The sequence below is a fragment of the Drosophila gunungcola genome, chromosome 3R (assembly GCF_025200985.1).
Source record: "Drosophila gunungcola strain Sukarami chromosome 3R, Dgunungcola_SK_2, whole genome shotgun sequence".
In the NCBI taxonomy this organism is placed as follows: domain Eukaryota; kingdom Metazoa; phylum Arthropoda; class Insecta; order Diptera; family Drosophilidae; genus Drosophila; species Drosophila gunungcola.
In genome coordinates this window covers 26,736,962-26,761,046 of record NC_069139.1, presented here as the reverse complement: position 1 = coordinate 26,761,046, position 24,085 = coordinate 26,736,962, and the positions used below count along the sequence as shown (strand labels likewise).

General features: G+C 38.6%; 2 protein-coding genes across 6 annotated transcripts; both read right to left on the bottom strand.

Moving 5' to 3' along the window:
* Window positions 1-5,189: 5,189 nt before the first annotated feature.
* Window positions 5,190-14,683, bottom strand: LOC128251653 (ATP-dependent RNA helicase p62). Of its 4 annotated transcripts, XM_052978730.1 has the most exons (7): window positions 14,591-14,683; window positions 14,098-14,355; window positions 11,690-11,841; window positions 9,589-10,710; window positions 8,939-9,177; window positions 6,678-6,856; window positions 5,190-6,160 (listed from the first exon to the last, which is right to left on the bottom strand). In XM_052978730.1, exons 3-7 carry the CDS (start codon window positions 11,698-11,700, stop codon window positions 5,954-5,956), a joined length of 1,758 nt encoding a protein of 585 aa, XP_052834690.1. In that variant the 5' UTR covers window positions 11,701-11,841; window positions 14,098-14,355; window positions 14,591-14,683; the 3' UTR covers window positions 5,190-5,953. The 4 variants fall into 4 exon arrangements, with proteins under 4 accessions (XP_052834690.1, XP_052834691.1, XP_052834689.1 ...); XM_052978731.1 differs by lacking the exon at window positions 14,591-14,683 and having other exon boundaries at window positions 11,690-11,852; window positions 14,098-14,236; XM_052978732.1 differs by lacking the exons at window positions 5,190-6,160; window positions 6,678-6,856 and adding an exon at window positions 7,767-8,337.
* A 1,304-nt stretch (window positions 14,684-15,987) lies between these two features.
* On the bottom strand, window positions 15,988-18,680 carry LOC128251655 (hatching enzyme 1.2). Of its 2 annotated transcripts, XM_052978734.1 has the most exons (3): window positions 18,258-18,680; window positions 18,032-18,204; window positions 15,988-16,883 (listed from the first exon to the last, which is right to left on the bottom strand). In XM_052978734.1, exons 1-3 carry the CDS (start codon window positions 18,269-18,271, stop codon window positions 16,078-16,080), a joined length of 993 nt encoding a protein of 330 aa, XP_052834694.1. In that variant the 5' UTR covers window positions 18,272-18,680; the 3' UTR covers window positions 15,988-16,077. The 2 variants fall into 2 exon arrangements, with proteins under 2 accessions (XP_052834694.1, XP_052834693.1); XM_052978733.1 differs by having other exon boundaries at window positions 18,032-18,680.
* Between the last annotated feature and the right edge of the window lie 5,405 nt (window positions 18,681-24,085).

Below are 24,085 nucleotides of genomic sequence, written 5' to 3'. Positions count from 1 at the left end.
CGACATGTGGCCCTGGCCGCCCACACTTTATTGAATTATGTTCCTTGCCGAGAGTGGCGGCCCAGAAATATGACACAAATTGCTGCAAGTTTAGGCCAAAACTAAATGGCATAGAATGAACTCCCTGTTTCGAACAGCCAGCCCTCCCCCAATCTCCTTTCTGTATGCTGGGCGGTAAATTTAATTTGACATATGAAAGGTCGGGGAAACTTTATTAATTATTTGGTGCTTTAATTATTATTGCGAAGCATTATCTGAACTTTTATTTGAAAGACACTTTTGGGATTGTGACTGTGTAAATGTTGTATTAATATGACAATTCGATAGGTCTTTAAGAAATTGTGGGCGTGGTGTAAAAACTTGTATTTATGACTTAGCTAAAAAGGATTTTTATTCATTATCCCTTCATACACATAAAACAGAAATTGTCATAGAAACTAAACTATTGTTACATGAATTTTAAGCATTTGGGTATGAAAAATGTATCAATAAGAAGAGTAGTAAACTAATACCACGAAAGTATCAAAATAAAACTGCAAAGTATTGGTGTTATATTATATAGTATTAAATTCATGCTTTCACTTGAATACTGTCTAGAGTATATATTAAAGACATTAACTATCAGATTATTAAAACATTTTTGGTAGTAGTAAGTTATACTTATTTCTAAAGTTTAAGCCTAAGCTTAGCTAAAAATAAAACGTAATCAATAACGTCTATTAATTTGGACTAGTTCACCTCATTTGTAAATACTTAATATAATTTAATCCAAATTTAAATTAAATATTTTTGATTAAAAAGTTATGGAAATATTTTCACAGCTTAAGGGGTTTTAACGTAGAACACGGTTGGTAAAAGGTAACGGTAAAGGTAAACGGGCTCGCATAAAATATATTTGAAAATTTAACAATTTAATGAAGACATCTGACATCAGATTTATTTAGCGAGCTTGGGCGTGTGCTGGCAAAATGCAACCAAATTAAATCATGTGTAGAGCACTCGCCATATTTTATTACGGCCCCAACTCATATAGTTTATATTGCCCGCATATACGGTACATATACCGTTTTTGGGTAATTTCATGCGCTTCGTTTTATGTTACGCATACGCCACGTGGCCCAGGACGTAGGCTGCGCCAACACACACAAGCATATACACCCAAGTGCCTAATTACGAACATGTGTCGGCGGATCAAATGTGGGGCTAAGGTGAGGGGCAGAAAGGGGCGGAGCGGGTCGGAATGGGACGGGGACGTCACGGAGCGGTATGTGTGGCGTCTAATCAAAACTTTTATTTGCATGAAATTAAATTCAAGCAATTGCACTTAATTTGCCAAACAGCCAGCTATGGTAAATAAACAGACAACGTGGGCCAGGGCAACCAATTTGTGGGGGCCAGGGGCGTTAGAGGGCGTTCCGGGGGGGTTGGGTGCGGTAAAACCGAAATTAAAAATCAAGCAGGCGTAGGCGAGGAGGTGGTGGTGGGCAGAAGGCCGCGCTCGATGAAATGCGGGAACTGAGCTGAAATTATGAGCAGGGCCGAGAAATCCAAGACGACGCTTTGGCCTCCTTGGATCTTCGACTGGGCGTGGCACTCGCAGTCACAATCGGCTTCGTTTGAAGTGCCCAAGAAAGCACACTCCGCACACACAGACGCTACACTGTGCACATTTAAAAAAAAATTCCTATGTTAAGAACGACTTTTAAGAAGTGTTTCTTAAACAAAATTATCATTTTTTGTTTAGTGGTTAAAATTCTGTTGTTTGGCTTGGTGCAAAGGCACTTTTAAGCTTTCATTCTTAGTTTTAATTTTTCTTAATTTTAAGTTATACTTAGTGCCAGAAAGGTTAAATTAAAAAAAACGTTAACTGTGTGTTTTATTAAAAGCTAAACAGGTAAGTAGTTCCTAGTGTTATTAAGTCACGGAGAAAGGAATAACAAAAGCCCAGCTCATAAAATTCATTCGTTTATTAACAACTTGGAAATTCAATTTACACCAAAAGTACCCCTCAAAAAGTGATAGAAATTAATAAAAAGTTTTCTGATTAAAAAATGTAGATGTTAAAAAAAAAATATACTTAATTTACATGTCTCTTGTAAAGTAATAGTTTTCAGACTTTTTTATAATAGTAAAACAATTACAACTTATAACCTGCATCAAAACAGTGCAAAATGTAATTTAAAACTGTGTTATTTAGTTTGAGATTGCCCATCATTCACACTTTTTAGCCGCAGTGCAGGCACTCACCCCAGACGCCCATAAATAAAGTATTTGATGTGCATGAAGTTAATGTCTTATTATGCCCAAGTTGTCAAAAACAAGCGACCCAGCCTGGCTGTTAGTTAAGGCGTGCTTAATGTGCGTGCGGGCGGCTAAAAGGGGCGGCTGAAAGGGGCGGGCTCTTATGGACTCGAGCTGGAATCTGGGAGCTGGGAACTGGGAGCTTTGGTTTCTCTTGAGTTTTGATTTGGCTTATGTACGTCAGCCGGCGTCGCCGGTTTAATGATAACAAACTCAACACAAGTGATAACGCGTCAAATTACCAAAAGCAGCGTGCATGGGAGTGGGTGTGAGTAAGGGTGTTGGTGTGCGGGGGGTGGGGGTTGGGTTCGCGGGAGTTGTAAATACAATCAATGAATTTCAACTGGTTGTCTTGGCTCCACTTCCCGACCCCCATTAATTTCCATAGCTCGGCGGCAATTGTCGGATGCCATGTGTGCGTCTGGCAAAACGAAATTAGGCAAATTTAATGAATTTATGCTGGTGGCATCCCCTTTGTAATCCGAGTGCGCGCACACCAAAGTAAGTGACCTGCTTCGTTCTCGGTTAAGTGGTCTTGCTCGGGCGGCTCGGCTTTTTGGAGTAAGCTTCTGCTGTGGGGCACTTAGAAAATTTGGTTAACAATTTATTTATTTTAAAAGTGTACAAGCAGTTTACCAAAATGTCGTTTACTTGGACATTTTAAAATTTATGGTTATACAATTTATAGTATCAGTATTATAAAACAATATCATCTTGAAACTTTTTAATACTGACTCTCAGATGCGTAATTTCTACGATACTTACAACGTATTTAAAAGTTACTTGTTTTAAACTGCCACAAAACAACAAAATTTGTTGTACTTGATCTCAAAGCCAGACATACAAAATAGAACTTAACTTTTGTAAAAATTTAAGGAGTTAACAATCTCTTTTAAGCCATTAGTTATTTTGAAACACAGATCTATAAAATAGGTATAAAAAAGGGATATAGGATCTGAGCAAAAGATTCAGTTTTTTAGAAACTTTTTAGAAATCTACATTAATTATTAAAATACTCACCCAATGCAGACTGCGGCTATACAAAAATCAACTTTATTACCTAAAATGCCCAAAACTTAACCTTTTTCCACATTTTAATTTAAGTGTACGCTCGGGGATAGGAATGAAAATGAGCTAGAGAGCCAAATGTGGAGCGTGGAATTCGGCTTTTGGAGGTGGAGAGGGGGAAGTGGATGCAGCGAGGTGGACGGACTGGAGGCAATTTTCCGTCTGTTGCGAATGCGATGAGTGCGTGGAGTAAATGTTGTGTGGCTGCTTAATGCCCCACTTGGGGCAATCATCGCAGGACGGGGGATGGGATTAATCCTAGCCTTAAATTACAACAAAAGATTAAGGAATGCGAATTTAGTTCGGTGGGGTTTATCCTTGATGCAATTTCCTGTGGTTAAACTGGACAAAGGGAATAGCTCATAAAGCTTAAAGGGACGAGCAGTCCTGTGATTCTCAAAAAAATCTTTTTTTTTCACGTTTAAATAATAGTTGTTAGCTAGTTTTGGTTTAATAATAAAACCTAAAAAACTAATTGAAAATTATTTTATAAAGAGTTTAGCTCGCATAACACAAATTTATTAAACTTAAAAATGTTATAATCTTTAATAAACTAAAATAAAAAAAATGTTTCTATAGTTCATAAACGGGTTGTGTGTTTATGCCAATCTACATATGCAACCGCAAAAGACAAGAGTAATTTCTTAGCACTGACCAAAACAAACTTTCGTTTCAAAACTTCGGTTTTACATATCGCCAGTCTAAGCTCACTACCAAAAACTCCTTTACAGCCAAACCAAAACGCGTTGCCCAATTCAAGCAATTTAACAAATGACTTCCTCCGCAGCTCCACCGCAACCGCAAGAACGCGTCGTCCCATCAGCCAGTGAATCGCAGGACCTCCAATCCGACCACATTCACGTCCCCAGAAGCGTCATTATCGGGCCCCAGAAATCGCCATGGAGCAGCGGCCCACAACTTTGGCCGTCGCGTCGAGCAAATGGGGTAAGTGGACCGGCCCGGTCCCAAGAACCCAACTAACTTGTCATAAGGAGCACGGGCATGGAACCCAAGGCACAAAGCAGGCCAAAGTCGAAAGTGAATTGGCTTCATTGCGTCTAAATGTGGTGTCAGAAGACACGGACACGGCGGCTGTCCGTCCTTTCGTATTTATTTCCTCCAGTGCTGCCAACTATCGATTCCAAGTACGTAGTAAAATAGCTACAAAGTAAATTGAGATGAAAATATCTGTTCAATTTGTATTTCTTTTCCTATGAATGTTCTTTTGGGACAAAATATTTGGTTTAATATTGAATAATAAAATTAGCTTTCCTTAGTTTGGTGTAAACTCATTTAAAAATATATGCTGGATTATCATAACCATGTTAAAATTTTAAGAACAGATCAGTTTAAACAGATCAGTAGGAAACAATTTTAAAATGCAATTCAAAAATACTCAAAATATTTCATAAGAATTTTTGAATGATTTAGCTTGATATTGTCTTTCATATTTTAAATTTAATAGTTTGGTTTATCAAGCATTTAAATTATGTAAACAAATTTTGAAATGTGTTCCCAATTTTTTCCACAAAGTATTTGTACGTTTGGTTGAAACAGCTACAAAAAAGCCATGTCGACAACACTCGTATTTCACCCCGAAGCAAACACAGCTCTCTTATCTGACGCTTTTCGAGGGGTAAAGGAGGAAGCGCTATTGACACTCTGCCAAAAGCGGCCAAATCTCTCACTTAATGATGTCTGCGAAAATATTTCTGCAATCGCGATTATTTTACACCCGCAACCTGCCATGGAAAAATGAATTCCTTTGTAGCCACCAGTGCGCTTACAATTTAGTTGAATTCAATACATGAAACTGCAGCTTTGTTGTTGGTTTAGGTTGTAGTAGGTATACACACACATTTATTATTTTTTCCGAAAAATTAAATTGTAAGTGAGAAATTCTCATCTTGTACATACAGATTTTCTTTTGTATTTAGTGTCAGTAGTTAATGTGATTTCCCGCTCGTTCTTCTTTCCTTACACATTCTTGTTGAGCCATAAAAGGTATCCAAAAAGTTAATTTTCCAAAAGTAAATTGAAGAATTTATTTATCAAACAAAGGTCGCTCTTCAGCCTTTGTTCATTGTCATCAAGACGGTACAGACGGGAATGATCCTTACACTTTTTCCTTCTCTCCTCCACTACATCATTATACTCCTCGCGCTACGTTTTCATTTGTTTTGTTTTGTTTGTTTTTGTTTTTAGTTTAGTGATACGTTGCATTAAATTAAGAAATTATCACATGATATTTGAAAATTGGTTTTTGCGTTTAAGTAAAGAGTGTTCTTGATGTTTTCAATTGGGTTGTGTGCCGACCTCGCGGTCCAGCGTCAAATAACTTACAAATCAATTAAACATAAAATAGCTATGTTCAAATAGCCCGGTTTTTGTGTTCTTTCATATGGGGGGTTAGGGTTAAGTCTGAATTTAAATCTGAGAAAAACCATCAGCGGTTTGTTGAAAGTTGTACGAAAACTTAAACTTAGGCTATTAACTTAATTTAACTTAGGGCCTAGCGCGGTTTAGTTTAGCTACTGAAATCTCCTGTTCCTATAGCTTCTATTACTGCTCTTCCGTCCCCGATCTAGTCGAAGCGCGAGTGTCTGCCTTCGCCGCCGCCGCCACCGCCGCCGCCCCCTCCGAAGCCGCGTCCGTTGCTCAGGCTGCCCTTCTTGAAGCCGCCGCCGCCGAAGCGACCGCCGCCACCGCCGCCGCCTCCGTAACGGGAGCGTCCGCCGCCACCGTCGTAGCGCGAGTTGCGGGCCATATTTTCCAGGGCAGGATTGATTTCCTGTAGAAGAAATTAATCATTAAAATTTAAAAGAAATTTAAAGAGCTCATAAACAGTTTAAGGCAGCTTAAAGTGAATTCAAATGTTTAAACGCCTAAATATGACATGCGAATTCAATATATATACTCTTCGCAAAGCTCAACGTGAATTATACTTACAAATGAGAAAATTTAGATACTAAAAAATAGCTATAAAGAAAACAACAATCAAGCCGTTGATAACTTATATAGACTTTTTGTTATAAAATTCTGACTCAAATTTGAAAAGGTTTCTGTGACCCAATACTTTAGTTTCGGCTAAAAGAAATTCCTATGCTGAGACCCTATTAAAACATTTTTATGGTGGCCATACCTCAATTAAGATCTATTATCAATGGTCTTGCCTTTCTTTGAATAATAAGAAGAACTCGAAAGCTTATTTCTAACAAAATACTCCTTTTAGGCATTTAAATAAATGAATATTTCGTACATTCATGAGCTGTTTACACTGCCGAATGAGCGTTGAACCATTAACTCACCTGATTAGCCTCTCTGAGGACATCGACCAGCGCCTTGGCTTGCTTAGCATTGTTCTTGGTGAAGAAGGCAAAGGAGGTGCCTTTTGTGTTGGATCGTCCTGTACGTCCGATGCGATGGATGTAGTCCTCGCTGTTTTGCGGGTAGTCAAAGTTGATGACATACTTGATGCCGTCCACGTCTACAGAGATGTCCGGGCAAAAAAGAGAAGGCGTTACGATTAGTCGCGTGCTTTTGGCTGTTCATACTAATTAATTGGGGTATCATATATATATAATTGACGAACAGTTTTCAAATTGCCAAATGATTTTCCGCTCTGCGCGCTCGCTTGCAACAATTTTTAGCGTTTTTCCGAGATGTTTTGAACACTTTGAACACACTTGTCTTTTCTTTTGTTTTTTTTTTTTTGTATTTTTTTACGTTAGCATACTATTAAGAGTCTATGGTAGTTTTTTTGTTTTGTGGGTTTGTATTTTTTTTTAGAGAAAAAAAGAAAATGTTTCAAAATGTACGTTACCTTCTTGGTGCTATAAATTGTTTCACTCAATTTTTCTCTCAATCAAAATCTCTGATTGGCGTCGCGCAGCTCGTGGTCCAAACTCTCGCCAGAAACAACAAGGTAGCGATCTCGATCGCACGGCGAAGCGGAGAGTTTGTTGCATTGAGCCGCGTGCGCCTCTGACTAAGCTCTCTTCTCACATGGACCATTTTGGAGGTGGCCACAGAGAGGAGACACGAACGACCATTATATATAGATTTCAACACTTTTTTGGGAGGATTAACAACAACAAGCGGGCCGCCTTTTCGTCCAGGAGCAGTGGGCTTTTGTGATGGATGCGGCGGCAAACGCAGGCAGTGGGTGGGTGGGGTGGTGGTGATCTTTTTGGAGGACGCAGCAACGCAGCAGCACTCAGCAGCAGCATCTTCGCCCCGATCCTCGAAAGCACGCACACGCACAACACATCTCGTAACTCGTAACACGTAACTCGTACTCGTACTCGTACTCGTACTCGTCTCGTCTCCTGTTCTTATCCGCTCTTCCCTGGCTCAAGCGAATAATGTCGGGTGTTCTTATTTTTGGGTGTGTATTATGTTGATGTTGTGTGGTTGGTGGTGTGTCAATGTGCTTTGCTTTTGCTGTTGCTGTCGACTGTCGACTGACGTGGTGCATGTCCAATTCTTGTGCTTTCCCAAGGGCCAGGCCACCGCATCAGTACTTTGCACGCCGCCTTCCGCCGCCTTCCACTGCTGAGGAAAAAGCTGGCTCTCTGATGGCTCGGTTCAGTTGTTGTTGTTGGATCTTTTGGTTGATTGGTTGTTTTGGTTGGTAGTTGGTTGTCTTTGGTCGCAAAAACGTATCATATCATAGCATATATCATATCATATCATATCGTATCATTCTTTCTCAACAAAAAGTCGGGGACTGCAGAGGCCACATATGATGCATGATGTTGGGGATATTCGATATTCGTGCCTCTCGACCGTCTGAATCTGAGAACTTTCATAGGTCCTTTTGCGCAATAATATCACACACACAGGGTGTGGTATCATCATATATCATCATAACAGATCTGATGTTGGCAAAAGTCGCTCAAGTCACGAGTGTTCGCAGTGGTCGCCGCTCATTCACTATCCTCCCCATCATACTACCAAAATCGGCCTCTGTAAACGAGAAAGAAACAAGAAAGAGAGAGAGAGAGAGAGGGGAGAGAGAGAGAGAAAGAGGCAGAGAGACACGCACAAAGACAAAAGGTGTGTGTGCACCAGGTACACCACAATGCATACGGAGCATACGCATACGCATTCCATACATTTTTAGCAGGGGTTGGGGCCGGGTGTTTTAGGTTGGGTGGTGGTGGGGCGGGGCGGGTCGGGACGGGGTGTGGGTCAGGGTCAGGGTCAGGGGGTGGGGTAAAAGTTCAAGTTGATTATTCGATTTTGGCATTCGGCTTATGTCTAAGAAACTGTTTCTGAATTGGCGCGCTCGCTAGATGTGGTTTCGATGTACCGGGATATATCTCTAGGTGCGGTTAGGGGATTCGGGTGGGTGGGTTCTTTGGGTTTAGCTGCTGCTCGCATGTGGTGGGTGGTGTGTAATGGTGGTGGGTGATCGGTTAGGTGCGGTTTACTCTTGTAGTGATGTGGTATGTAAGCAATGGCCCTAGCAAGTGTGACCTTATCGCTAGCAGGGCCCTCCAAAACATTCGCTCATCTGGCCGCAAACTACGAGCTATTTTCTACGCCGAAATGGGAGCAAACTTACCCAGTCCACGAGCTGCCACATCGGTGGCCACCAGGATGTTGGACTTGCCCGAGCGGAACTCGCGCAGGACGAAGTCTCGCTCTGATTGCGACTTGTCGCCGTGGATCGCTCCACAGCGAACGCCGAAGCTGCGGATGAAGCGCACCAGGTTGTCTACGCGCCGCTTCGTCTCCACAAAAATGATGATCTTGCCGGGGCTCTCGCTGGTGTCATAGATGTCGGACAGGAGGGTCTTCAGTCTGGATTAAAAAATAAGGAAAATATTATTAGGTTTGGGGGTTTTTGGACAAAATTATTTTAAGAAAATTGTACTTTTATATGCTTTGAAGATCGGAATAAATCTTAAATATTCAAACTCTCATTTAACGTGAAGAAAACAGAATTAAAATTGGTAAAACATTAATTTAGAGCTTAAAGACTTTGAAACACTTTTTTGTATATATAAGAAAATGTTTTTTCTATAAGCATAACTTAAACGTGAAGAAAATAGAGTCTAGAACTTTGTTGATTTTGCTTAAAGTGGAATTAAAAATTAATAGAATATTAGTTTTTGAAATCGATAGAGCTTTATGGTTTAAAACTATTTTTTTGGTAAAGATAATCGTGTTACAAGATCTAGAAAATCTGTAATATTAAAAGCTTGCACTTACTTTTCTTCCTTGCTGAACTCGTCGCAAACATCCACCACCTGGCGGATGTTGTGGTTGGCGGACAGCTCCAGAGAGCCAATGTTGATCTGGATGTAGTTGCCCAAAAAGTCCTCGGCCAACTGCTTGACCTCCTTGGGCCAGGTGGCGCTCCACATGAGCGTCTGGCGGTCGGGCCGGATCTGCGAGACGATCTTCCTGATCTGGGGCTCGAAGCCCATGTCCAACATGCGATCGGCCTCGTCGAGCACCAGGTAGGTGCAGCGCTTCAGGTTGGTAGAGCCGGCGGAAAGGAAATCAATGAGGCGACCGGGTGTGGCAATGACGATCTCGCAGCCGCGCTGCAGATCCCGCATTTGGCCGCCCTTCGGGGCGCCGCCGAAGACGCAGGTGTTGCGCACATACGACGAGGAACCGAATTCGGTGGCCACCTGCTGGATCTGTTGGGCCAGCTCCCTGGTGGGGGCCAGCACGAGGGCGATGGGTCCATCTCCCCTCTGCAGCGGCTGCTGGTTGTTGATGTGCACAATGGCGGGCAGGATGTAGCCCAGAGTCTTGCCCGATCCGGTCTTGGCGATTCCCACAAAGTTCGAGCCACTCATGGCGATGGGCCAGCCTTGCGCCTGGATGGCGGTGGGCGCCTTGTAGCCCTGTCTGCGGATCTCCTTCATGACGTAGTCGGGCAGATGGACCTCGGAGAAGTCTTGGATGGGATTCTGCGCCTGTCCGCGCACTGTGATCTCCTGCTCGTCCCGATACCTCTGGACTTCGTAGGGCGAACGGCTAGCCACGTTGGGGTGTTCCTGGTAGAAGTTCTTCTTGAACGGAGCCAGGTTGGAGAAGTCGACAGGTCGCATTGGAAGATCCTGGCTTCCGCCACCGCCTCCGCCACGGCGATCGCCTCCGAATCCACCGCCGCCGCCGCCACCGAAACGGTTGCCGCCTCCGCGGTCATCACGACGCTTCTCGATACGACCATTCCTCACGCCATGGTAGTCTCCGCCGCCGCCTCCGAAGCGATTGCCACCGCCGCCGCCACCGCCTCCTCCGCGGCGGTCATCTCCGCCTCGATCGCCTCCGCGACCGCCACGCCCACTGTGACCAAAGTCGCGATCGTGTGGTGCCCTGGAAAACAATAGACAAATAGCCAATTAATATTTAATACATCATAATGTGAGCTTTGTGGAAAAGGAATGCTCAAGAAAAGAACTCTCACATCTTTATCACATTGCAGCTTAGTTTATCTTGAGGGTAGATACTTGAAATATAATGTTTTTTTTTACATCAACAACTTTAATTGGGCCTAGTTTTTAGGTTAAAGTTTCAAAGTAAACAAAGTAGATTTTAAAACATGTTCCTTTCCTAGGCTTGAAAAGCTGTAACAATTGTTTTTAAAGGTTAACTAATTAACACATCATTCAATACCCCTAGAGTTTCGGTTCGTATTCCATTCTCATTCCCATTTAAGCAATTCGACTTGTGTATGGTAAAATGTGCGGAAATCGTAATTGGTTCAGTTTAAGCAAATAAATAAAAGCTTGGCTGTCCGTCTTGTGATCAAAGGGTTTAATGCTCTGTTCAGCGAAATTATTTCCACATTTCGTTTGTCCATTTATGCTTTGCTTGCATCAACCCAGGTAAGTTGGTGTCAACTATCAATGAATTTAGTTTACTGACTTTTAGTTTATATTGCTTATTTGTACTGACAAAAAGGCGAACCAGTTTATTTTCAAACTGAATTTAAGGATATTTAACTAAAACTAGTAAAGAAGAGTTTTACAATATGTTCCCGCACTCAAATGAATAACGTATTATCAAACTTATAAAGTCGTAAAAGACTTTTTGGGTCGTGGCTTTATATTTCATCTGCTTTACGATGGACATTTGTTTAATCAATTCCTTCTTATCTCCCATCTAGAATTATTTTGTGCTGCGCACTTTAGCCAAAAACGTTTTTTTGTTGACACAAACAACCTTCAACAGTTTAACAATGTTTAACTGGGTTTTTATTTTAAGGCTCGGCCTCGACAGCTGCATTTTCTTTTCTTAAGTATTTCTTTGGCAGAAAATTGGGGAAAAAGAAACGAGTGACTTGGTGGCTTACTTTGCTCGCATGCTGCCGTTAGCTTAGACGTCTGCTAGTTGGGACTTGGATTTCAACTGCGAATGGTCGACTTGGAAGGTAACTCTTTGCTTTTCGATTTCTTTCGACGCTGCTAAACAGCTGACATGGAGTTGTGCTACAACCGCAATAAACTTAAATAAAACTAATTGCGTGTTAGGGAAATTAAATAAATTTCGAATAATACAAACAGTAAGGCAAATTTGATTGACAACAACATGCAATTTGAGCAGGTTTACTATTACTCCCCTTCCACCCCGCTTTTCCACCCCAATTTACATTTACCTGCCCTAAACTGCTCAACTAAACTACCCCTCGTACAAAGCCCTGTGTTTATTGCTCTGGCATTAATCAACTTGAAGCAGTATTGTCAGCTTGGCTAGTTTTTAGTCAGATCTGGTCACAATCCAACAAAAAATTATACCGTCCCATAACAATTATTTAAGGAGCTATTCGCCTGTTAAAAAGTAAACAACTAAATCATGGATCAGTAAATTTTTAAGAACCAAAATATTATACTTTCCAAGACATTTATGTATTATGTATTAACTTTACTAATTGGGGATGAAAATATATTTCAATATCACAAATGAGTTGAGTAACAATTTTTAGAATTTAAATCAACGACAATATTTGATTCGTGGATCTATTAGTATACTTTTCAATTTATTGTTATACGTACTAGCTAGAATCTTGCGATCTTAAGTTGCCAACACCTTGGGCTCTCTATGCAAATCCAACCCTCTCGATCCAATCCCCCATTTTTGCTTGTCTATTGCTCTGTCAATTTGGAACCCCACACCGCCCCAAATGTCTATTTGTAGGGCCCAGTGGCACGCTAGCATTTGTGCCCAACTAGCGGAGCGGAACACTCTGAACATTTATGAGACAGCCAAATGTCTTGTCCCTAGTTTCGAGGGGGCAATCACCCGACGGGGGGGGGGGGCTGGTAAAATCCCAGGGGGCACCTCTGCCTGACTTTCTGTGTGTCTACCTGTCGCGTTTTGACATGCGAAAAGACGAATCGCGAGCTCGCCAAAAGGGGGAAACTCCTCATCATAATCAATTGGCGTCATTTGACATTTTAGACTAATGGGGCCGTTTATGCAATGGGACAAATTCACAAACTGGGTTACTATTACAATTCAATATTGAAATACAAGGCCCGTTTTCTCTTCTTTAGGCTTAGCCAAAATAAGACGGCTAACAAATGAAATTTTAGTTTTAATAAATGTATCATACTTGAATTTGGCACCTGGAGAAATAATGTTCTTACAATTAGATAACAAGCCAATCAAATTAGTTTGCGTTTGTCTATTTTATTTTATTAAGTTTTAAAAGACAGTTAAAAAAAGTTAAATGTTGCTCGTGTTTGGAATTTTATAAACAAAACGCTTTTTCGTAAAATTATGTTGAATACAAATAGCAGAAGAGTTACGTACTAAAACTATAAATTCGAGGTGTAAATATTGAGTACAAAATGACTTTAAGAAAATTGGACCACCTTTTTCACAGAAAATCGTCGGTAAAATTTGGTTTTTTGTTCATTTGCTCAATAAAGATTCTTTTCAATTTTTTTTTAAATAAATATAATAAATAAATTAAGTTGGTACACTAATCAGTTGTAGAAAACTTTTATACAACCATAACTTTCTGTCTAGCAAGCAAATAAAAATAGATTCAGGCATACATATACAGGTCACTAAAACCAAGCAAAATAAAGAATTTTATTTACAGTATAATTAAACATTTATTGCCCTTTAATTTGATTCGAATTAGTTATTAGTTCGGTAAAAGCACCATAAACATCGCGATATCTGTACAAAAACCTCGTGTGAGCAAATGAAAGAACACGAGAGAAAGGCATGCTGGTGAGTGAGCGAGACGGCGCTAGACAGTGACAGCCGCCGTCTGTTATACATACACGAAACTGTTCTACAAGCACGCGAAAAATGCCGCCGTCAACAAGCATACACACACATAGATACAAACATTTGTATGTATATCTGCAGCTGTATGTGTGCGCGTGTTCGGGGCATACAGACAAATTAAAATGCTATAAAAAAGCAAACGAAGCAAGAACACGTTTCACAAATCAGGCAAATTCTTTTTATGACGTGCGCTGTCGTTCTTGTTGCTTTTCTATTCCTTTGCGGATGTGGGGGATAAACAAAAAAAAACCTCGAACTGTCAAAATTTAGCAAACCATGTGTTTTTCCCCACTCTCTCTCTCTCAACGTTTCTTCGCCTTCTCTTTATTCGCTCCCACTAATTACTCATCACCTCTCACTCGCGTTTGTAGGTGTAGAGAAAAAAAAATACACGAAGGGCGATAAAATGGCGACAGCGGAAAAAACCAAACGCGTTTCATAAGTAATGCTAATACTTACATTATTCCTTCAATCTTGATTTCCTCTTTATTCTCGTCTGGATCGGTAAAAAGCGACTTTCTTCTCGTCCGCTGCCCTGCTTTCGGGAAAGAATCTGTAGAGTCGTCTAGGTTCGAACTTTCTCGAAAGGCCCGCTGCGACTGGAGACTACCGAGTGAAAGTAGTGCTGGCTCTAGTAGTATCTCCCGATTCCTGCGACTCCCGTGGAACTGTTGACGGTGTTCGTGGCAGAGCGAAGAAGGAGCGAAAGTGCCGCTGCTGGCGGAGGAGAAAAGAAAATGGCGACGTTGAGTTACACATTTCTCAGAATCAGCGCCCGGGGAAATCAATAGCAAGTTGCCCCAGCCGCAGCCGGCGGCCTGGGGCGTGGCGCCGCCCGTCCGGCGGGCCATATATTGCACAAGTTTGAGCATATTTCCCACGGCTAAGGCTAAGTGCACTCTTCGGTTATGCCAATTTTTTCACAGCTGCGCGACATCCGCGCGTGTCTTACCTAACCTCGTCGAAATTTGAAGTGATAGAGACGGGAGTGTGTCGATGCCCTCATCGATATCACCGATGTCATCGATTTTTCAATAGATTGTTTCAATCGATTTGTTAACAGTCTAGGTTCACTTACTCTAACTCGATACTTGCCACTGTTAATTTTTGACTGCACTTTTGCACCCTTAGCCTGGTTCCACACCAGTTCATGCACAGCCTCTGTTAAAGTTCTTATTTTCTGCTAAATTGCACTCGAACAATTTCAAATATGCATTACGTGGCGACATTTGTTAAGTGTACAATGTCTTAAGTTTTTCAAGTACGCAAATCCAAAATAAACCACTCTATTGTCTCAATTCAAAAGTAGAGTTCGCCAATTATAGAGCACGACCGCATTGTTATTTATTCATTCTATGTTTTAATTTAAAACCAATATTTTTTTGTAAAGCATAAGTAAAATAGAAGAAAAGGTAAGAGTTTTCAAAATTTTAAAGTTTTTCGTGTTTGTTTTATTGTTAACTGTTAACTATTCCAATGAATTTAATGCGCTGTTGTTGGATTGGTTCGAGTCCACACTGCCTGAGGGAGGGTGTATCCACTAGAGAATTCAATAGAATTCAGTAATCAAATGGTGGACACGAAAAACGTTTTTAATTAACTATTCAAGATAAACGGGTTGGTATTTTTAAATTTTTTTTTTTTTAACATCCCCAACATTGTAGTTAATAGGATCAAAGTATGCATGGTGAACGATTTTTCGATTCCCCCACCTACAAAACGTTAAATTTCAAAAATTGTATTTACAATTACATTACAATACAATATCAATTAAATTAAATTTATAGAAAAAAGACTGTAAATGTTTCGTTTTTACTTTTGATGATGCAAATGAAAAGATGAAACAAAGCAAAATATCCATTTTTGTTAGATTTAATATTTTACTAATATTAGCGTTGGGCAAAAAAAGACGGCATTTTAAAAAGTTGGTAAGCCTGAAACAACTTAATTTTTTAAGTTGCTTAAAATTTGTTTGATTTGATGTATTTGTCTAGTATAATTATAATAATATAATTTCCGAATTCGGCTCAGATTAACTAAACATTTATTTTTAGTTGCTGAAAAGATCATTCTTTTAAGAAGTCAATATGCTTAATTTTAGCTCCCTAGCTTTGCAGGAAGAGAATTACCTGATTTTGTGCAGTGCAGTATCGTTATCAATGCTGATGATGAATTCTACAATTTTATATGTTTATTTAGCCAAATGTCTTTATATGCAGTATGTACTGCATTGTCCACTAAAGGGGTGTAATTATTTGATTTTTAATCATATCGTAGCCATTATTAAGTACGCCCAACCTTAGTTAGTTGGAGCACCCACAATTCAGTTTTTAATATATCTCACAATCTGTAAGCACTGGCGAAAAATAAGAGTCTACAAATATCTTTTATTAAATAACAAATCAATGTGATTTATAAAGTCTCTGAGCCAGCTTCCGTTCACAGACCAAGCAGATGGCAGAAACTGCGATACATTTTGGCCCTACGACCTTGAAGGCATCCGTATAGCTCGTTGATCTTGAGGCAGTCGATCTTGCTAATGGTCTTCCGCTGTCCGATCCTAACGCCAGGCTGCAACGGGGTCATGGTGGGCTTCTCACCCTTCCGCTTGCTGAAGTAGAACTCGCCGTAGTGCATCACCGAGTTGTAGTCGTAGTCGAAGGCGTACTTCCCCTTTTTCTTGGAGACCAGCTTGAAGTTCTTCCTGAATCGCGGCACGATGTTGTCCCAGTGGATCTTCACAAAGTTATCCCGATCGGCCCGCGACTGTTCGTGGTATATGCCAATGGCGTGCATCAGTTCGTGCATTACCCTTCCCTCGCTGCTGAAGCAGTGGGCACTGTTGTCATCGGGTCGTTGCAGGGACACCACCTGCTCGCCCCCCCGCCTGCCCACATAGGACCAGCAACCCTGGGGCCCGTCCACCGGTGGCTCGATCAACAGGTAGTCGTCCACCTCGCCATCGTAGGGCACGAACCGCACGCAGGTCAGGGAGTTGAAGGTCTTCACGGCCTGAACTATGGCCTGCCTTTCCGGGTTCGCGTAGCGAGGACTGATCTCAAAGGGAATCGTTCCGTTGGGCCAAAGTCGCTTCGGATGACGCATTGGGTTTACACCCAGACGGAGAGTGATGTAGGTGTACGGATCGATGGCAATGTCGCCTTGGAACAGACGCGGCATTGTCTCCGGATCGTCGATTCCCAAGTCGTCGTCACCAATGTCGGGCCCAAAGGGATCGTATTCATCTGTGAGAGAGAGGAGATCAGTTTAAGGATTGTTATAGGTTGGCCTATATCTCCAATGTTGTACAAATTGTGTCATAGTTATAAATTTCTTTAGATATATATAATAAAAAGAAAGTGTGGCCTTATAAACATACAACATTTTCAAAAACATTTTGCAACATTATTTACTATGTTGGATTGCAGATTTGATATACAAGACTTTTTACAATGTGCATGTTTTGATACTTAATAACTTTACTCATATCAGGTATTAGTTGCTATGGTATTTAATGTTATAATGTTTTTAAAAAGTGTATCTTCAGATCCCAATATATTTGCTTAAAAGGTTATATACAGTTAGAATTTTAAAAAATCGTTTTATTTTATCTTAATGTACATATAATCAAGAATACACACAGAATTTCATATCGTTCCGGTGAATATTTTCAAAGTTACACGCAAATTTTATAAGGAATTTCAGAGTGCTTCAAAATACAAGTACAAACTTTAAACGCTTTTTGCTCAAAATGGTGTTTATAAAGTCGGTGACCAAAAGTACACGACGACGGCTAAGCTTCCTAAATATATTTTTTAGTTATTAATCGAACATTTTTATAAACAATTTAAGGCAGAAACTTGGGTAAAAAATCGAGTTTGTATTTCTTAAAAAAATCGTCATATTGTAAAAAAATTTTATTTTGACTTTAAGTTCTACGATTAGTTAACTATTTAACATTACTTTAACAAAATCTGTTTGGTTTTTAATAATTCGGATGATCCAGTTCAGAGGTAGAGTGGTAGCCCCAAAACGTTTTTTTTGAGGAGAGCTCCCGGAGATCAGCTGTAGCTTCATTCCAAATAAATATTATTACATACACTAATTCTTAAAATTTCAATTAAAAGAGAATATAAAATGTAAACCTATTTTAAAATCAACAATTGTAAACGTTTTTTCAGAAAAAATTTCTTGAAAATTCACTTTTTTTCGGCCTTTTAACTTTTTACAAGCCCTTAAAACATAGATTACATTTAAAATTGGTCCAAATAAATGTGAATGAAATAAGATGAATTTTGCGAATATTAAAATGTAAACAATTTCTTAAGGCCTGATCTATTTAAAGTTAGACTATTTATAAAAGAATTTGGGAAAAACAGGGAGTGGAACGCACCTGCCGCCACGCTGGTGAACTCGTGCTCGAAAAAATCCACTCCAGCGGGATACTGGCGCTTCGGGAGCTTGGCACTTTCACTGGCCGGTGGTGCCGATAGCATCAATAGCACCACCATCAGCCCAACCACCTGCACCACCGCCGATCCACTCAAGTGGGCACACATTATAGAGCTGCGATTTGTTATTGCTGTGACTATATTTCCATTCGATCGCTGTTTGCTCACTGTATCCACGCCATGCCGCATTCAAACCGACCGGCTGCACACGAAATTGGTAACTGAACCTGGCTCGAAAGCCCAAGAGCCCAAGAGCCCAAGAGCCCAAGAGCCCAAGAGCCACCGACAGTCTGCAGTCCGCAGTCCGCAGTCCGCCGGCCAGATTGTCAGCTTTAATTTATGCAAAATGTGCGAAAATAAAAGATAAATAACGCTGAATGTTGGGCAGACGCCACGCAATCGGCCGCGTGTAAACAAAACCTAAATCTATTGGCTGCCTTGCACCTCACACTTCCCTCTCACTTTTACACCTTCGACTGTGTCTCTGATCAAACTCAGTTTAATCTGCCTCGGCCTCTAGACTCTCTGAACAAACTTGGCCGAAACTCTCTGATTAAACTCGGCTTAAACTTGACTGGACGCTCACGTAATTAAAGCCGAGTTAGCGGCTTTGAGCAACGACTCTGAATGATTTTTGGTGTGGCCTACTGCAATTGAAATTCCCTTTTTTGCAAATACAGTATGAGGCATTTTCTTCTTATAAACAATTAAGGAATAAAACTAGATTTGTTAGGTAAAAATAATAATTATAATAAATAATATATATTTTTTTTTGGACAACAAAAATGTATAAAATTTGTTTTACTCTAAAATTTCTCCTTTACTGCGTTGCAAACTTCTGACTGAAATTATTACACCCTCTGCAAGGGTATAAAAATTATAACTTAGCTGTTTCTTAATTTTTTTTTAGTTCTTCGACATATAGTTATGGTTAAATTTTATCAAAACCGGACGAAAGATATCATATAGCTCCCATAAGAACAATAAATATATATATTTTTTTTTTTTTTTACTGTAACATTTTTATTTTTTAATTTTTTTATAAACTCTTTTTGACTTATTAATAATTTGACAGTTCAGAATTACGCTTTAAATTTTATTAAAATCGGCAACCGATATCATATAGCTGTCATAGGAACTATGGAATAATCAAGCTGCAAATCATCATATCTACAAATCATAATTTTAAAGTTTTTAAGAATATTAAGTTTTTGCAATAGCTGCAAGGGTATATGAACTTCGGCTTGCCGAAGTTTACTTCCTTTCTTGTTTATTTTGTGGCATGCTTTATAACCGCTTGACACAGCTTAAAAAATCTTTTCATATGGATGGAAATTATTGCAAGGGTATCAAAGTCTCGCTTTATTTTCTGAACTTATTTTACGTGATAATGTTGTCGTTGGTCAGGTTCACACTAGCGCTAAACGTTTAAATGTAATAAATTTCGCAAATTGATTTCAACGTGGAAATCGTTTTGGTTTTACCAAATGCAGGCCCAACACGAAGTATTTCAAAAAAGTGGCAGTCGGCTAACTTTTCGACTTTAACATACAAAAAAAATGATCAAAAATGAGTCTTTAAATATTAGCTTAAGGTAAACAATACGTATTTTTCTATACGGATTAAAGAAATCCCAATTAAATCAGTAATTTTAAACGCTGTTAAGTTGTATAGCCAACATGTAAAAATGTTTCTTATATTTAGGGCACACAGCAAATATGATTTATTTATTTACTTAATTTATAATTTACTCAAAACCCAATTAATTTTTCACGTGCAGACTATTCCACTCTCTTACTGCCTGTCTGCCAGTCCGTCTGGTTTTCAATTTGTTTGTTTGCCAAGCTGCCTGTCTGTTTGCCGGACGGTTTTGATATGTGACACCTTGGACTGGAATATCGGGTTGCACTTTGCACTTTGCACTTTCTTGGGCCTCCAATTAGTCAGTTGGCAGCTTAAACTGTTAACCCGGAATACCTTATCTCCATCTGGGCGGGGCTTATTTGACAATCCACTTTAATCGGTCATCATTAATTAGGCGAAATTAGTTTTCCGTTTTAATTAACATAACAGCAACAGCACGAGAATCGGGCTCAAACACATCTCATCGCGATAGCCGAAATGAATTAGTTGCATTTGTGGCAAATTAAGTTTTGATTTTGAAATGGGCGAGTTAATCGTGGGCTTTGGGTTAAGATGGTAAGTTGATGGCAGTATGCGATTCACAGAATTAATTTACTTATCGCGATCATAAGATGTATTGGCCATATGTTTTAGCTCGGAATAGTTAATGTTTTAAATCATAACTACCTTTAAGTACACTAGTTTGACATGTGTTTCAAACGGTGCATTTACACCCAGAGGAAAACAATGACAAATCCAATTATTTTCACATTAAATGAAATATTATCGGTACCGATTTAAACCCGAGGCATGCTTTGTTTAAAGTTTGGAAAAATTTAGGTTTAAAATAACAATTTGTAAATATAAAATTTTTCATACTTTCTATTTAATACTTATGTTAATTTTTACACTACCATGGTTTAAGTTTATTTTAAGTAAGTTTATATTTTGAAAAACAATGTTAAATTCAAACATTTTAATGTTTAATTTTACTAAGCCGTTTTTCTCTGGGTGTTATAGTTGACTTAAGCAGTTTCTTTTTAAAACCATAACATGATAAGTATTTGCCAATGCTAAAAATGATTTTTATTGTAAAAGTGCAGAAAACGATTCTAAATAATTAGAACTTGGAAAAATCCTTTTAGAATCATATTTCTAAAAGTCTAAACATTCAAGATATGCAAAGAATAATATTGATCATAAGCGAGATCAAAAAGTTGACAGCGTTAGAAATGGTGATAATATTCCTTTTCACAAAATTCAAACTGGCTTACGTGTCGAATGAGTAATTTTTATGGAAACTTTGGGACTTTTGCGCTACGCCTAGAACTTAAAACAAAAATTTGTTGGTTTTCGAATACATTTTTTTGCACCAAATTCAATTTTATGGTGATAATTCGGTTAATTTAGAACACGATTTTTTGTTTTTAGTATTAAAAGAATTCACAAATATTAAAATTACCATTATTTTTCCACTGCATAAAATATTATCTATTTTTACCGTTTTTTTAGATTGATTGTCGATTTGGACTGTAATTGCCAATTTTTTTGGTTTTAAATAAAAATTTGTCCTTCGACTCCACCCCACTTTAACCCACACTTACCCACCTCGGCCGAGTTTAACCCATTGAGAAGTCCACTGCTGAGATGACCTGTCTTCGATTGAGTTCACCACTTGACTTAATGTGTCAGCTGGGCAATAAAAATGCGACACCGAGTAATTTTGCGCCACATAGGGCCACAAAGAAAGAGACGGGGACAGGAGGGCAGAGAGAGATGGGGAGTGACAGGCATCAAAGGCAAAACACAAACAATCGAAACCGAACGAATCCAAAGCCAAAATCCAGCGACTAATTCAAAGTTGTCACGTAATAAAACACAGAAACATCGATGGCAAAAACAATAAGCCACAAAGGCGACAAACAATCAAAGAAATACAGAAAAAAAAAAAAAACAAAAAGCACTGGAAATTTGCATTTTTTGTTGGGCGAAGACAGCCGGCAATCGATGGCGACAAGAAATTTAACAAAGTACAAATTGTTATTTGATTTGATTACGTAATGACGTCACACATACCCCATCATCTGCCTTTTGCAATTTGCCTTTGTTTCGGTTTCTGTTTCTGTTTCTGTTTCCGTTTGGGTCCCTCAATGTTTTTGTTTTTGTTTTGTTGTTGTTTTCGTTTCGCCTCGGTTTATTTTGACACCAAAAACTGATATCTCCAATTAGATTTCCAACTGAATTAATTGGATTGCATTAAGGCGGTTTCAGTGATTTGTGGCTGAGTTGATAGCAGCACTTCGCCCCAGACTGCATTAATCTGCATAATAGAAAGATAATAATTGCCGTTTGAAAAGCTGCTTAAATGGAAATGGATTTCTTGGTCGGATTTGTGGAATATTAACAACAGATATTTGGTGGCGTATTAATTATAATGTTCGTGGAAAGTAAACTTTTTTCCCCACCCTTTGTTTTATTCTTTTGCGCTTAATAAAGCGGAAGTGCAAAACTTTTTTTATCAAGATTTTCACCGCACGGAAAAACTTTTAGTTCCGCTAATGTCGATTTTGAGAAACTTACTATGAGTGCGTGGGGATGGGATTTTCTTCCAACTTCGTATTAAGTCTTTTCTAGGCGGTGGTGGAAAAGGTTTGGACTAAGACGGCTTAACTATGAAATGAAGAATAAAAGCAGAACCGGAAAAACTTCAATCAACAATGATGACAACTTAATATTCAAAGTTGCAACGCGTTGGCTTAATTTCGGGAAATAATTACGAGGAAATTGTGTTTACTTTAACCAAGAATGGCGCAAATATTTATTCAATTTTTATTTCAACCATTTATTCAATGTTTAATTTTTTGTAAAAAACCCTATTTTGTATTGTGTTAAAATTAAAATATTATGAGTAGTTTTCCTTGGTGTGTTTAGAGTAAATAGATTTTATGCCATTAATCATTTGAATATTAGAATTATTTGTTAAGTATTTAATAACATGATATTTAGTAGATCGTCAATCACATTTGCATATAATTTTTTTTTAAAAGCTGAGCATTTATATTAATTAACAAAATATTTATGTTACAGTTTAGAATTCTTTTAACGCTTTTAAACCATTATTTTATTAATATTTAACCAATTAATATGATTCAATTCAAGTCCAAAGTTCTAATTTGCATCGATTTTTAAGCTATCTTTTTAGCATTTTGTATTAAATACTTAGACAATTTTTTGATTTAATTTAATAATTTCAATTGCTCTTTCAATACGCCACTTACCAAATCTATAAAGAGAGCCGTATACTTTTATAAGCACACTGCCATTTTCCATATGATTTTCATAGTTTTTATGACTCAATGGAATCTCCGACACGTTTATGTGGATTTTATAGTTTGCTGACATTTGATGGCACTTGAAGGGCGCCATGGATTTCTGTATTTTGTGGTGTTCACTTTGTTTCAGGAACTATCGCAAACATTGGCATGACTCTTCAACTCCCCTTCAATTTTTTTTCTGCCAGATTCAATTCGGGAAAATAAAAAAAGAAATCGCTATCGTAGGCGTTTCCTGAAGTATGCAAATCGATTTCAACGCGGTAAACTGCGAATGCAGAGTGAATGTGATAAGCAAATAAAAACAAAAATACAAAAAAAATATTTTTGATAACACATCAAAAATTCCAGGATTTGCATATTGCCAGGAAGGAGACCCAATACTGAGAGAAACCCTGTTTTAATAACTATTTTTATAGTTTTCTTGTATCTTAATTTTTAAAAGATTTTTCATCAAAAATTGAAATTTTAAAATTTAACGCAGTTTAATACGTTTATCTATGCTTAATTTTATTTAAGACCATTGTATTTTTCTTAATTAAGACGAAGTTGTAAAACGGCATCGGCTATTGAGGTAACATAAAATTATATTAAACTTTTCGAACTGGCCAACTTTAAATAACTTGTACCAAATACAATAATAAATTCGACACAAGATGGTAGAAACGGTTTGGTTCGAGTTTTAGACCAATTTGAGTTCTGGAAAATCGAGTTTTGGAGACAGAATATACAGCCACTCTCTAGTAAAAGGAGTTCAAAAGTAATTAAAAAGAAGAATAGACTACATTAAAAGTTTTGAAGTTGAACTAACATCATATCCGTTTATTGTTATATTTTTTAATCCTTGATTTCATTGGTAGGAATAAGTTTTAATTGGCAATGCAGATAGGTATAAATATAACTTCAAAATGCATAACTCGTTTTAAAATGATGCCGTAATTTTATTTTTGTTGTGTAGCGTTAGATCTTTTATTTGCTTGCGTGGCAATTATAAATTATTCACATTGCTAAGTTTTTATCATATCAATGTGAGAGTTGCCT

Bases quoted from the DNA above. Each gene is read 5' to 3' on its own strand.
- LOC128251655 (XM_052978733.1), bottom strand. From the start codon at position 18,278: ATGCGGCATGGCGTGGATACAGTGAGCAAACAGCGATCGAATGGAAAT. The intron at 16,884-18,031 runs GTGCGTTCCACT...TCTCTCTCACAG, and splicing joins GTTCACCAGCGTGGCGGCAG to ATGAATACGATCCCTTTGGG.
- LOC128251653 (XM_052978729.1), bottom strand. From the start codon at position 14,510: ATGCTCAAACTTGTGCAATATATGGCCCGCCGGACGGGCGGCGCCACG. The intron at 6,857-8,938 runs GTAAGTTTGCTC...ACATCTCTGTAG, and splicing joins TGTGGCAGCTCGTGGACTGG to ACGTGGACGGCATCAAGTAT. The intron at 6,161-6,677 runs GTGAGTTAATGG...TTTCTTCTACAG, and splicing joins TCCTCAGAGAGGCTAATCAG to GAAATCAATCCTGCCCTGGA.